General features: G+C 44.4%; 3 protein-coding genes across 3 annotated transcripts in view; 2 read left to right on the top strand and 1 right to left on the bottom strand. All coding sequences in view use genetic code 11, as the record gives it.

Annotated features, from left to right (window-relative positions):
• Positions 1-2,462: 2,462 nt before the first annotated feature.
• On the bottom strand, positions 2,463-8,353 carry EGR_02546 (Superkiller viralicidic activity 2-like 2; the record flags this gene model as incomplete). The annotated part of the gene is made up of 13 exons (XM_024491795.1): positions 2,463-2,515; positions 2,723-3,062; positions 3,150-3,267; positions 3,337-3,548; positions 3,634-3,729; positions 4,019-4,615; positions 4,747-4,928; positions 5,416-5,806; positions 6,024-6,214; positions 6,498-6,741; positions 7,135-7,411; positions 7,725-8,225; positions 8,271-8,353. 13 exons carry the CDS (start codon positions 8,351-8,353, stop codon positions 2,463-2,465), a joined length of 3,285 nt encoding a protein of 1,094 aa, XP_024353946.1.
• Positions 8,354-9,287: 934 nt separating this feature from the next.
• Positions 9,288-13,488, top strand: EGR_02545 (Exosome complex exonuclease RRP40; the record flags this gene model as incomplete). Its single annotated transcript, XM_024491794.1, has 5 exons — positions 9,288-9,317; positions 9,929-10,195; positions 12,116-12,458; positions 12,633-12,826; positions 13,336-13,488. 5 exons carry the CDS (start codon positions 9,288-9,290, stop codon positions 13,486-13,488), a joined length of 987 nt encoding a protein of 328 aa, XP_024353945.1.
• A 371-nt stretch (positions 13,489-13,859) lies between these two features.
• EGR_02544 (Dipeptidyl peptidase 2) overlaps positions 13,860-14,394 on the top strand; it is a gene marked incomplete at both ends in the record, with an annotated part of 5,082 nt that continues 4,547 nt past the window's right edge. The window contains one exon of the mRNA XM_024491793.1: positions 13,860-14,367. Within this exon, the coding sequence (XP_024353944.1) occupies positions 13,860-14,367 (508 nt within the window). The remainder of the gene's footprint in view (positions 14,368-14,394) is intronic.

Genomic DNA, 14,394 nt, shown 5'->3' with positions numbered 1-14,394 from the left:
TTCTGAGATAGGCATCATTTTATCTCCAAAAGAACATACTTACTTAGTGCGCAGGTGTGTGTGTATGCGTGGTGGATTTCAGAGGTAATAGTTGATTTGGACTTATTTACTTGCTGAAGGCTAAGAGGAAGTTGTGCCGACTTTATCAACTCAATGCGACGCAGCTCGAGGATGCGCAAGAAAACTTCATTCACAGGAACTGTCAAGTCTAGTCCATCAAGAGTGGACGGGTTTTGTTCTTGCAGAACAGCGCGAGACGTCGGACTGCTTTACAACGAGAGGGAAGAAGAGAGGGGGACACCGCCTCACATCATTCGACGCACTCCCCTCATATTCCTTTAACTGCCAATTACCACTTTTGCATGGTATTGCATATCGCGTTTGATATTGGCAGTTATGGAGAAACACTCGCATAGAAATGTAGGTGGCTAAGGCTTAATTAATTTTTTTGCAAAAAACATGTTTCAATTATGTGGAATTCGCGACAAGCCTGCCATTAGTTGGGAAAAGATTGTTTCAATTATGCCCATTTTACTGTAGGAGGCTTTCTGATGTTCAGTTGGGCGTCTACGTTTTCTCAACTGTTTTGACCGTTTTTAGTCTCGAAGGTCAATTTGAAAAGAATATTTCAATGATTACCATCAGTGACGGTTCAGTTCAGAATGAGCACAGTTATGGAGGTTTGTACCTCCGCTTTAAGAATACAGTCAGGTCATGCTTACAGCCTTCCGATCCCTCTGTACGTTGATGATACATCTCCTTCCGTGCTGCTACGGCTTACCACAACTTTCGGTTTGCCCTTCACAATAACCCCAGATCGGAAGAGAGTGAGCAATACTATAGCAAGAGCACAGGTCTACGAGCGATAGTGTTGACACGGAGGAATCGACAATAGCATTGTCGTGGGTCAATGTCAATATTCTGAAAAAAGGTGCAATAACAGTCTAAACTTTTAATGCAAATGAAAGCTAAAAGTTATAAACGGAACTTCCTTTGTACAAAAGCATTGTTTGACATTCCAAGGTAGCACAAAGAATACCGTCTACAAAGGAACTACTGATAACTGCCCTCTTGATGCACCCATCTCAACATTAGAAGTTGACGGTTCCGTTCGGTAAGGTTAGTCTCGATAAAGTTATACAAGACAATGTTGTATTTCCTCCAGTTGCGATTACTTGATATCCGCAATCTAAATAATTGTTTAAACCAATGCTCTATTGGCAGTCAAATCTTTTCATCCGATAAAACAGGCAGCATTCGTATTTCAAGGAGGGTCAACAATCCTATTCATACCTTGCAAAAAATTATTGAGCAATGGAATGGAAGGGTCACGAACATATGGACCTGATAACGTAGAAACGCAATGGAAATACAGAGGCGATGATGCAGTCAGACTGATTCAAAGCAAGATGCTTACTGAAATTAGTGAGGCGGATTAAGGCCTCTGCGTCCAAAAAAGGAGATGTAGGTTCACTCGATCACTTTGCACCTCACACAATACTCTCGATACCGTAAACTCCAAAGAATGCCAAAGTAAAAACATGACCTTATCGACTTTCAAATTTAATTATCAACAGGCTTCCTGTATGACCGATTGCCAAGTGTGAGGAAGTGTGATCCATTCTTGTGTGTTAGGTAGGTTATACCGATAAGAGTGTGGGATACAAAATCCTTTAGAAGCAGAACATTAGATGGGTTCAAATACCGGATGAAATGAAATAGATGGAGCAACAAAACGTAAAGGACTAATTTCAACACTGAATGAGAAGTATTACGGTAAAAAATTGGCTGCAGATGATCATACGGAAAATATACATCTGGAGTGATTTCCTGAAAAAAAACCAACGTACCACACTCTGGGTAAACACGAATTATGCGCCTCTCACTTTAAAATATCGCAATAAAATGCCAAAATACATGCAAATGGAACGGTATTACCATGAAAAAATAACCTAAGACCTCAAATGTGATTTTTACAGCGTTTAGAATCGATGGAAGACAAAGTTATCCGTCGTCTGATTTAAGGCAGCGTAAAAACAACCACGAATTTGGTCTTTGAATACACATTCACCCGAAAAAGTCCAAACCGCATTAAATCTAAACCGATCTTACCCGAAAAGTCACAGCCTGGCTGTGCCAAATATGGTGACACCTAAGACAGCAACCACAAACTTATTTTCTGGCACGTCCATGCGTTTTGCACCCAAATCTGTCAGTGACGTTGACTAATTTACCGACTATAACAGAACCAAAGCCAACCCACACCAATACTTCTCCAATGTCATTTCAAATCCAATAACTTCAAATTCCAAAAGTAGTCAAAGCATCTGGATAATTTTTTAAGCAACAGCCACGCAAACACCATCCCATTGTTAGACTTCAGGGACAACGAAGAAGAATAGTAGCAGGAGTACATACAATATATTTCTTCAACGAAAGGAAATGTGGCATCAAATAATCACTCAAAGGTAGAGGCTAGCGGCGAAGACAATATCTCTCTTGATCAATGTCATGGCTAGAAGGCAAAAAAAGTTCCGACTCATAATATGCTCTGAGTAGGACTAAATCGAGTTATAAGCTGCCAACAAAATAACTCTACCATAAAGCAATAAAGACTAAACGTGTTTGGCTGGTTGAAGTCAATAACTATGGCAAACACAAATGGTATTTCGGTCATTAATGAACAGCGAAACAAACACTATTAATGATGACGTCAACTCACCCTTGACGAACTTATTTTCCAGATCTGCATTCCCTGCTACCTTGGCAGCCTCATGCATTTGCCTTAAGAGTTCCTCTAGTCGTCGCAAGCAGCGAATGACATTGCCTTCGAAGAGTGGCGTCATCTGACAGAGCTCAGCAAAGGAGACACCCTGTGCCCAAGAGCGTACAATCTCCATCATTTCGCCCGAGAACTTGGCTACATAGTCATCAACGGCGCTCCGACCACCCTCAGCAAAAATGTTTCCATCGCCCTTGATCGGACCTCCTGGTGTCGAAGCCATGGGGCCCGAGTGCAAACGACTCTCCTCTGCCACAGTCGCCAAGTATCGAGCTTTCGACTAATCATGTAGAAGCAACAGAAGCTTTACTAATACATTTTAAGTAAAAATTTTGAGGAAAAATGTGGTTTAAGGTAGGTGACGTACACGAATGGTGTTAAGGGCGGCTTCCATGTCAGGACGAAGCTTAGGCGGCTCCTTAGTGCTGCTCTTCTCTGTGACAAAACAAGAAAGTGCACCTGCAATCTGATCCGCAGAGAGATCACTGGAAAGCAGCGAAAACGCAACTAATGAAAGACGTTCGAAAAGCCATCAAATTTTGTAGAAAACCTACCTAAAGAAGCCATCTAGGAGTAGCTCAGTTAACATCAGTTCATCTCCAGAGGAAATTTCACAGGCGATGCGGCCTTTCAAATGAATGACATCATCTTCGGTGCTAAAACCCAGGCGGCGTAGCACACGCTTTCGTGAATGCAATTCGTCCAACTGCAGCAATGACTCCTTCTGATCGAGCTCCTCATGGACAACACGCAACTCCAAGTACTTCTATTAATGAAAAAAGAATTATGGGAAAGCGACTGATCACAATGAAAGCTCAATGACACTAGAGTGAGGGAAGCAATTAATGTACCGCGATGCGTTTTTTATGCGTGTGTAAGAGGTAGTCGAGGTCCTTCCTGCCGGAGAGCGGGTTGAGCGTAACTCGGGCTTGCAGCAAGTGAATGTTCTAAGAGGAAAAAAAAATTGCACTGTAATTAAGGATTATCAGTGGACATGAGTTGAAAGGTCTGTCAAAAGCTTCAAGGTGTGTACAAAAACAGTAAAATATACCAGGCATTGGGATATGGGAAAAAGCAATTAACAACGGACTTTCCAAGTAGAAAAACACGCCAACAAAAATTACACAAGAGAAAAAACAGTTCGAGTATATAGATCGAATTCACAAACTTAAAGTTGTCGAAATAAGTTCTACGCTAACAAGTTAATTACACAGGTCTGATCGATGTAATACTCACCTTTAGACAGGTGGCCAGACGACTGTCTTTGACGCCCATGTCTTTAACAGGGTCAATTAGGGGAAGTTCTCCACCTAACTTAGATCTGGCTCGATGGATACCCTCCCAGAAGTGAAGTCGCATCGAAGAGGGGAGTTTGGCGACTTTTTCAACCAAGGCGGTAGGGTCCTTAGTGTCTGCACCGTCAATGAAGGAGAAATTAAGGCAGACCGACGACATTTCGCGCAGGCAATCGAGTGGCACACTAGCAATGATGGCCGTAGATACGGGGCTGGTGGGCGCCTGGTTCTGCTTCGATGCCTTTGGGGTACCTTCCGAAGTTCGTTTGCGCTTCTTCGACAGTGGCTCCGTAACTTCCTCTATTTTTCCTTCTGCCGCCACAAGCAGATCGAAATCATCGAGAGGCTTGAAGGAGGTGAGAGAGGGAGGTGAAGGCTCGATGGTAACGGTATCAGGACTGGCTGTGGCGACACGGACAAGTACGTCAACCATCACCGTATCCGATATTACACCACCACCGTACGGATTGCGCTGTTTGAAACGGCGAAGATTCAATACAATAGCCCAACCGTAGTCAACACCATCTGCACTTTCAACCTGTGAAGAACAAATGGAAGTGGGTTTGCAAGACAGCTGATCTGAATTCACCTACCATAAAAAATACGCATTAATAGGCGTTGAAATGAAACGAAGAAACTATAACCGCTAGAGAAAGTACGACCACACACTCGAAGTAGACGACCAGGCTGCAGGAACGGGGAGACGTATTTAAACTTCATTGACAGCTGCCACTTCTCACGCTCCAGAGTCTCAACCCCTTGACGCAGCTGGAGTATATTGGAGAGCTGCTCTATGTTTACGTCTTCCGGCAATTCTATACCTTTGAATTCGGCGTCCAAACTGGCGATCTCTGCAGAAAACAACCTCTACCTTAGAGACTTGAAAGTGGATGGGTAAACAACGGGAGTAGACAGTCTATTGCGTACCACCGAACACCCGAATGAACACATGCATTTTCAAATCATAAAACAAGCAGTCATTTGATATGGATCCAAGCCCTGCAATATACTCATTAGAAATAACCAAATGAAGCAGAAATTGCAATTTTAAGGTACCTTGTTGGTTAACTAAAAGATGAGAAACGATAATGCACATTCGTCCTGGAAAAACAGCTCTTCGCGACAGCAAAAAAGATGCCTTAGATGTCAACGGAAGACTAAATTGTATCAACACGGTCGCCACTAAGTTGCCAAAGGTAAATTCATCACTACATTGAACACGCTTTGCCTTCTCTTCCCAAACCAATTCACTTCAAGCAAATGCTTCACATGAATATGATGTGTGAAACCACGTAAGAAAGTTAAAACGATAGTTGTGAACGCGTTATTTACAAGTACCGACGGACTCACTCCGTTCTAGAGCAGGAATAGATGCATAGTTTTGGAATTGGAAGAAACTTTTCTCAAGCATAATCTGGGGATTGATGTCCTCGACGAGGAGAAGATTGAGCACCATGTTGTAAGAAAGAGTGAAGGCCGAATTTAGAGGGTCCGGCATTCCCAGAAGAAGCTGCTTGGCCGCATCGGGAGTAACAGTGTCATCGAGCATGAGAATCACTGTACCTCTGTCGTCCTTACCTCTTCGCCCTGCTCGCCCCGACATTTGGATGTACTCACCAGGGGAGATGTGACGAAAGTTCTGTCCATCGAACTTGCGCGTTGCCGTGAAGAGAACCGTTCGTGCTGGCATATTCAGACCCATAGCAAAAGTCTCAGTGGCAAAGAGGACCTAATGTCATAACGAAGCAATGCGGGTTAACTCGATATTAAGGGAACGTGTTTTTCATTAAACCGAGGTAGGAGTAACTATATAGACTGAACATAATAAAAAATAGTGTACGGTGACATAGGCCATTAGAATGGTCCTGTTAAACAAGCACGAAACATGCGATACCGAAAAGTGCATTTCACTCCCAACACGAGGTAGATGTGCATTAACAACTCACCTTAAGATAACCCTCGGCAAAGAGAATTTCGACAATTTCCTTGAGAATTGGTAGCAGACCGCCGTGGTGAAAACCAATGCCTCGTCGAAGGATCGGTACAGTAGAGAGAATCTGTGGAAGCTTCTGATCCTCCGGTGAGAGAGATTCAAGAGCATTTCTAACGATTAGATCAACGGCAGCTTTATCTTTATCTAAAATAAATAAGTGTAGCAGGACATTGGGCTTGTGCAATGTATAGCGTCAAAAAGCCCAACACATATTAAAAGAAAACCATGAAAGAGCCCGATTAAATCAGGAATGAGATGAAAAAACTAGAGATGAACTCGACGAAAGAGCAACAACAAGCAATCGAGTTGAAGCCATACCTAGAAGGAGACACTACTTTCTAGCAATGAAAATACACAACGCTTGCATTCAAAAACCAATAAAAAATAAATAAAAATCAAAACAACAAGACATCTCCCTTATTGTTACCTCCGTTAAAATCCACTTGTGAGAGCTGACTGGCGTAGAATTCACAGTCCTTCTTACTGAAGGAAAAAACGATTAGAGGCTCGAGTTCTTGATCCATCACAAGTTTGACGAGCTTATAGCAGTAGGTTGCAGCCCTAAGAGATCCGCCTCTCCGACCACGCATCGCTGTGTCTGATTGAGCGTTGCCCGCGGCCCCGCGAATTACGTCCAGCGCTGAGTTGAAGTTGGCTTCCAGGAACTCGCGCTGTGAAAAAAAAGCCAGAGATATACAAGAGATACGAATGCGTGTTAAACTGCAGACACGTGGTCTGGCCTTTACACCAGCAACACGAGGCTCCGCTTAACCCACCTGAGTTAATAGTCCGCCAACTAGTTTCAGGTTCATATAGATTGTAAAGTTTGTGAAACAATGAACCAGGATTACATCAGGTCTGAGCACTTTACGACTCGAAGTAAACTGGGGAGCCGGCATTCCTACGGTTGAATAAAGATCTATTTCTCCATTTTAATAAACTAAATAGATACCAGAAACATTGAAATTATACCCAATCGGGGAAAAACTGAGGAAAACGTATTATTATCAACTGGATAACAAGTACGGAAAAAATACGTTTCAACATGCCTTTTGATTGACAACCAAGAAGATGCCATCTCCACCACAAGGGAATACGTAATGTTGGAGAGGCGTGGGGCGGTAGTCAGTATAAATGACATGACACGGTCGCCTGTGCAGGAAGGCGACCCACTCGGCGAACTGTCTGGCATTGGGAATGGTGGCACTGAGGAAGACCTGACTCACACTGTCCGGCAGGAGGATGATCGACTCCTCCCACACCACTCCTCGTTCTCTTTCACGCATATAGTGAATCTCATCGAAGATCACCCAGCCCAGCTCCCTCGTTACCTCCGATCCACTGAAACAGAAAGCCGATTACAAATTGGTCATTCTGCATTAAATAACTAAATGATATTTGTACACACCCCAAGTGTCACGCAAGTATCCGACGCGCGTCGACTGACACTCTTCCGCTCCTTAGTCTTTACTTATTATTGTATTTAAATACCCCAAAACATTGATGAGCATGTATCAACCACACAATCCCGGTCAAATTGACATTTCGTCAAATGCTGACTTCAAAGTTTAGTTTAATAGCAATAATCGACATAGCAAAATTAGAGTATTTTAGACCGATAGTTGCATGTAAAACTTGCCGATAAAGCATCGACCGAAGAATTTCAGTGGTCATTATGAGAAGGGTTGATTCTGGATTGATCGTAATATCTCCAGTCATTAAGCCCACATCCTTGAATTCCACTAAAAATTCACGGAATTTCTGGTTACTAAGGGCCTTGATGGGAGTTGTGTAAATGACCCGCTGCCTATTCGCCAAACCCCGAGCAATCGCGTACTCAGCAACCACCGTTTTGCCAGCAGATGTGTGCGCGGAGACCAGGACTGACTGGTCATTTTCGACGCACAAAATTGCCTGACGCTGAAAGGGATCTAGCCTAAAAGTATAAGTCTTGGCAGGTGTCTGCGACATCGGCCTCAGCGGATTGAAATGATCCAAGCCAACGGGAAGAACGACCTCGTGAAGGCACCCTTCTTCCGTAGGAATGGATATCGTCTTCAGTTTAGGCAATTTATATCTCGATTTGCGCGTTTTAGGGAGTGGAAACATCGTAGGAAATGGAGCAGCAGGACGATTCGTGGACGGAGTGGCAGGCCTAAGTATTTATTGGAGATAAGCAAAAAAGCAGCCAAAAACTCACATAGTACCGAATACTTTTGGACTTTCTGGTGTCTGGAAAGCGGAGACCAAGGCCTCTAACTCAATACCAAACAAGTTGCTCATCTAAAACCGAATTTCAAGTAGATGAATTCTCATTAAGGCGAGAAATACACAAGATATTTGATGTCAGGGTGAAAAGCATACTACAGGCCAGTTTAAAAACCGTATATCCAGCAGCCCCAATATTCCCCACATGCAAAGGCCAGCTTCTGGAACAATATAGATACTAAATAGAGGGAGTAGACAGGTGCAGGTGGCACGTTACCATTTTCGAGGCATGTGTTTGTGCAATACATTACAGAAAGCAAGAAGCAGGGGGAAGCTTGGAATGGAAAAACGGAAACGCCTGCTATAAGATTAGGCAAACCAAGCACTACTTAATTATCTCAGCTAAGGTTGGGAGCTCGAAATAGAATCCCAAACAAACCCACGCCGTCAAACCTAGGTCCAGCTACCTGATTAGTCAAATCGAATAAATGATATTGTTAAACAATGGTACCATCAAACGACTCATGTCCAAATGTAACAACACATTTGTGGACCCCAAAAATTTATTAAAGCAGTAACAGATAAGCCGACGTCACCCTGCCTAAAAAATTTAATATGATTATCTGATTTGCTGCCATGCAAAAACCTTATAAAAAATAAGTGGAAGCGGAAAAGGGGGATGGAAGCCCACCCAATGTGTGGCCTTTTATAACTCCTTATAGACCACACTAATTTGAAGAGCTACAGCGATCAAGTAACACTAAAATACGGAAAACTTAGGAATTTGTTTGCCAAACCTAGATCTATGCTGAGGATTAGAAGCACAACACATCTGTGGTCCGACATATAGTCACATTAAATGTATGCTTATCCCCTACACAATAATAAAACACTTAATTGGCATAGCTGGTTGTCGTGTACCAAAATAGATCCAAACATATATTTTTCTGCCCTTTTATTAAAATGTACGTCCATTCTATCCACCAAAAACAACCTAAAAATTCAATACATGCGTTCAGAACTCGGTGGTGTTCCCGGAGTAATCGCACCTGTTTTCCAATCCTTTTTTAGGGAACGTTAGTCCCCATTTTAGCCTAGTCCTCCCTAACCCCTTGTTCGTTTCTGACCTTCGAGGAGCAGTGATGGACGAATTGGGATTTCGCTTTCGCCTTTGGCTCTGAAAGTCTCTCTCTCCTTCATTCGCGTTTTTTTACACATATTAACAAATTAAATACACAGCTGCCAATGCAATTCTTCTGAAGGAAATTGATTTTGATGATCACACCATCGGATGCAACACTAGGAAAACCTCAGCTTGTTTGCATATTGACTAGTTGTTTATGCATCTTGACTACTGTTATTTGCGGATTTTCTCATCGAAGATGCCTAAACTTCTATTTTTTCCTGCCGTTTGACAGTCGGTCCCTCTACTGTTATGTTACGCTACATTCATTGTATCATCTAAAGTTAATTAGAACTTATCAAAACCCTACTGCTCTGATCTACTTTTTCCGTCTTGTTCTATCCCGTTATTTCGTTTGAAAACATTCAATACTGTTACCTAACATCCAAGTCCGATTTCATTGCTCTCAGTGAAACATATTTTGCACCTTTTTAATCCACGACCGGAATTATTCACCCTACATATAGAAACGTTATCTCATCTCTTCACAGGCGGTCAGGATTGACACCAGCGAGCCCATCGGGGGCGTGTTTTCCCAGGCTCCCGGATTGAAATGCTTGCGTGGTATGTCGAGGGACTTCATTCAGTGTGTCGGCCGAATCGTCATTCCGGGCATGCTTCTCAGTACCTCTGCTGCCAATGGCGCCCCAGCCTGGTCTCTCGGCTCCGGCGTTGTTCATGTCCCTCCAAAAAATGCGGACCCTGATAGTGCTATCTACATGTTGGTCCGAAAGGTGAGTTCTTCACCCTCTTATCAATCCCCATAACCACTCAAAATCCCACTATGCAGCCTTTTCGTAGAACTTCCCGACTTTTCCTGTAGACATGCAGCAAACAAATGCTTGCATTATGCGAAGTAGAACAAACCCATTCGTTACTGCCATTTTGGCCACGTTGCATGCTTTCCAACAACTTGTTGAACGTATCATCATTAACGAGGTCACAGACCTCCCCATCCAGGCAGAGCAGGTCTAAGCAAAGACTGTTGGAGTGAATGTGCAGATAGTCGCGATAATCACAAATCGGCCAATGCGGGTATCTTCACCACCGGGGAGACTGTTGACTCACCAGCATGAAGGTGGGAACACTGGGTATGACGAAGGTCAGATGCTACGTCTCCTGTCTTGGGGCCCTTACTGGAGGCCAATCAGTATCTAAAAATTCTAGTGGCGGTGGTTGTGGCGCCTTACGCGTTGTTCACTGCTTACCAATAATTGATGCCACACTTTCATTGATGCTGTCACTGTTGCTATCACCTCCCCCTGACAAGTTGACGCTGCTGGTACGGCCCTAGAAGAAGCAGCACACTTTCAACTTAATATGATGGAATCCTTTTCGGCAGGTGGGCGTTCGGTCACCGGGCCCGACAAGCGAGCTTTGTAGAAGATTTAGTGGTAGCAAAAGGAGGTCTAGGAACCCTTTATGGTTCCAAAACGGACACTACAAGTTGTGCGTTCCATGAAGTCGTCAAGCGGCGCTCGCACCTAGCTCATTACCACGCCGCAACTGGTGAAATGCATCGACAGACCATCTTCGCACAACCTCAGGTGGGTATGCGATTAATGACGTGAGGGTTGATGAAACGCGTTATCGTCTGATGGTTGTGGTTGGGTGCGTGCATGCGTCTTCCATCGTGGCTACCACTAATTTTCCAAATAGTCCAGATTGTTCTGATCAGTTTTCTGTTTGCAAATTGGGCATTGGAGGGGGTCGTTTCTTTTTTTTAAAGTAAATATTATCATATAAGAAGGACCAGGTAGTGAAACGTTTAAAAAATTGCATTACCTGACATGGCATCACACGAAACAGTCATCGCGTGATTTCTGACCGATGATTGCCGTATACCAGCGACTAGCGACTGAACTTGAACCGAACAAGCATGCTCTTATTCTTAGCTCCTATCGAGGAGATTATGGGTGGATACTCTTCGTCAAACTTACGCATCACGAAGCTTCCTAATTTGTATCCATTCATTTATAGTCTGATGTATTCTTTCCAGTGGGTGTTCGGGTTGATGAGGAAAGCATACTGTGTTTTATGTACGCTTCAAAGTTGACGTTGTGATCATGGTCAGTACGCTGTAGCTTCGTCCTTCGCACACTTTGATTTGATTGTTTCCATTACCCGAATTAAGCGCACAGAGTAAACCACGTACTTCCTCCCCTCTTTCAGTGTTACAAAGTCGAACCGTTCATCTGCAATAGTTCTAGACCCGCTCCAACATTTACACCAGTTGGTCATCGCTTTGAAAGTTACTGTTTACTCATTCTCGACCGATCTATGATCATGATGCTGGGTTAATGCGTGAAGACAATACTGGCAGTTGACGTATTCTCTTTTTAAGCCTTCTTTTGTGGACTTCTACATTTTCATTCAAACCTGCCGTGCTTATTCTTTAAGTGGCATACTTTGAAAATGCCAGTGTAAAGGGTTTTTTCTCCTATAACATCGCTGTTTTTTTACTAGGCTGTAAATATTTTCTAACCTATTTAACTCCGCTGCGACCAATGTAACAACCAGTTTACACGTCGGAGTTAATAATACAGGAGGGCTGGAAGGCTGAGAGCACGAAGAGAGATCAGAGCTGGACGCACACAGAAACGAAATGTAGAGATTGCGACATTACAATAATATATGAAATTGCGCATTTTTAGTTGGGCATTCTGCGCCATACAGTGGTGGCGACAAAGGAGGCGGTGGGTACTCAAACAAACCGAGTGTGGGTGGACGCGCTGCCGCTAGTGGCGACAGTGGCGGGGGCAGCAGCGCCTTCACTGGCCAGCGCTTCACAAGCCTTTCATGCCGCACAGTTCTGCGTTGGTGACCGCATTCTTGGGGTGGTGAAGAAGAAGGCTGGAGAGATTTTCTACCTTGATATCGGTTGTCCCGCACTCGCCTCCCTCAACGCTTTCGCTTTCGAGGGTGCCTCGAAGAAAAATCGGCCCGATATCCGTCTCAGGGATGTTATCTACGCCGCTATTTCACAGGCTGATCCCGGTATGTCGACTTCTTTCAAATGTTCAGCAAACCGAATGTCTTTGACGGTGATGCGTTGATATCGAGAGTGCAAGTTATAATAATTGCTCTCGTATATGAAAATGAAAAGCATCTTCTTGATGCATTAAGCCATTATTGGTTTGAATCCACTAACTTTCGTTTCTTGGGCGGCAGATCTGGAAATCGAACTCACCTGTATGGATGAGGCGGGAAAAGCGGCTGGGATGGGCATTCTGGGTCGTCATGAGCCGGGTTTAGTGGGCAACGCGGGTGGGATGAATGGTGGGGTGATGATCAGCTGCTCGCTGGAGCTTGCTCGACGCCTGACCGACACCGCTAACTTCCCGTTGGTCGAGAAGCTGGGAAAGGTAGGTAGCTGTGGTAGAAGCGTTTATAAGTTTATCAGTAATTCATTCCTCCTTTTCTAGCGCATTACGCTCTTGCCATCACGGATTAGATCTCGTCTTATACGTTTTCAAAAGAATATTTAAAAGGGTGATTGGAATAGGGGGCGAATTGGCTTATCAAGAGGTCATGTAAAACGTCACATACCACAATTCAAAGCTGCAATAAAAGCATACAGAACCATTTTTAGGGGAAAGTATGCAGCCTCAAAGGCACTGAGGGCATCTGCGTTACCCAAGTTACCTCAAAATACATCAGATCATGTTCTGCGCGTTACAAAACCGTTTGTGATTCGATAGGACAGTTATTGTTATCCACTTACTTCGTAGCTCCTTATGAACAATCTTTTTTGGTTACACTGATAATAGTGTGGGTATATTCGTTAGTGGCGGAGGGGGAATAAGAACGAAAGCATAAGGTGATGCGATGTTTCGATGTAATCGCGTGTGTCTTGGTGTTTATTTGAGTTCAGCGCTTTCCCTTCGAGATCTGTGTGGGCTGTAATGGACGCGTCTGGTTGACGGCGCGTTCGCCGCGGGAGACAATGTTGCTGGCCAACGCTATCGCACTCGCTGACTACGTGGTGCCTGAAGTGTGTCTCCAATTTGCGGAGGACCTCTACTAGCCTCTCCCCTCACGCCTCGGAGACGTCTTGTACCATAAGCGAATAGAATGGTGAACTCTGCTTACGCTTTTGGACGCTTGGCTTCTTTTTAAATGGTTGGAATCAGCGTAGACTCAAGCCTCAAAATAATTGGTCGCTTTTAGAAGGCTTATTTGAGACTCCCTTTCCGCGACGATTCTTACTAACGTAAATTTCAGGGCTCGGATACGCTCAGCTTTCGAAGCCATTCCCTCTAGGGGAGTAGATGCGTATTCTCCCGGTTACCAAGCTATAGTACCGTGATGAAGCTGAAGCACATGAGTCTGAAGAGAGGTGTACTAAAAACTACTTGAGCAGGGCTGAATCACGAGCGACTGGAATGGTCTGCGTAAATGAACGTGCACGTGGTTTTCACTCGCATGTGGTCCTGTTCACTGCGTCCCATCATCAGCGAAATGACAAACCGTCTCCAGGCCAGTGGTTTGTCCGCACGTCACGTGTTCCAATCGATAAAGCCAATAGAAGTGGGAGTAATGAGCAAGCGTGACGTGGAGGCGAGCCTGTTGAAAGAGGTGACGCGGTTGCGTGCCAATCTTGACGCCTCGCGTCGGGAGGCCTGTGGGGGGGTGAGCATGATGGACGTGGCCAACGCGGCAGAGATCGGCATTCTGGCAAACCTACCCACCCTCAGCGCTGTCCACAATCTGCGCGCACACACTGGTCGCATTAGGACGTGTACGTGGGCGGCGTCGGACGAGAATCTGCTCTCCATTGGGGCGGACAACTATATCTGCATTTGGGATGTGCGCAGCGGCCTCATTCGCAATATTATTGACATCACAATGAATCAGGCCACCGCAGCCGACAGCACACCAGATCTGAGCGTGGTATTCGCTGGAGGTCTTTACGCCAATGTCGAGGCTTTTA

This window comes from Echinococcus granulosus (assembly GCF_000524195.1).
Source record: "Echinococcus granulosus chromosome Unknown EG_S00011, whole genome shotgun sequence".
In the NCBI taxonomy this organism is placed as follows: domain Eukaryota; kingdom Metazoa; phylum Platyhelminthes; class Cestoda; order Cyclophyllidea; family Taeniidae; genus Echinococcus; species Echinococcus granulosus.
Note: the sequence above shows the minus strand (reverse complement) of the source record. Positions and strands in the feature narration are given on the sequence as shown.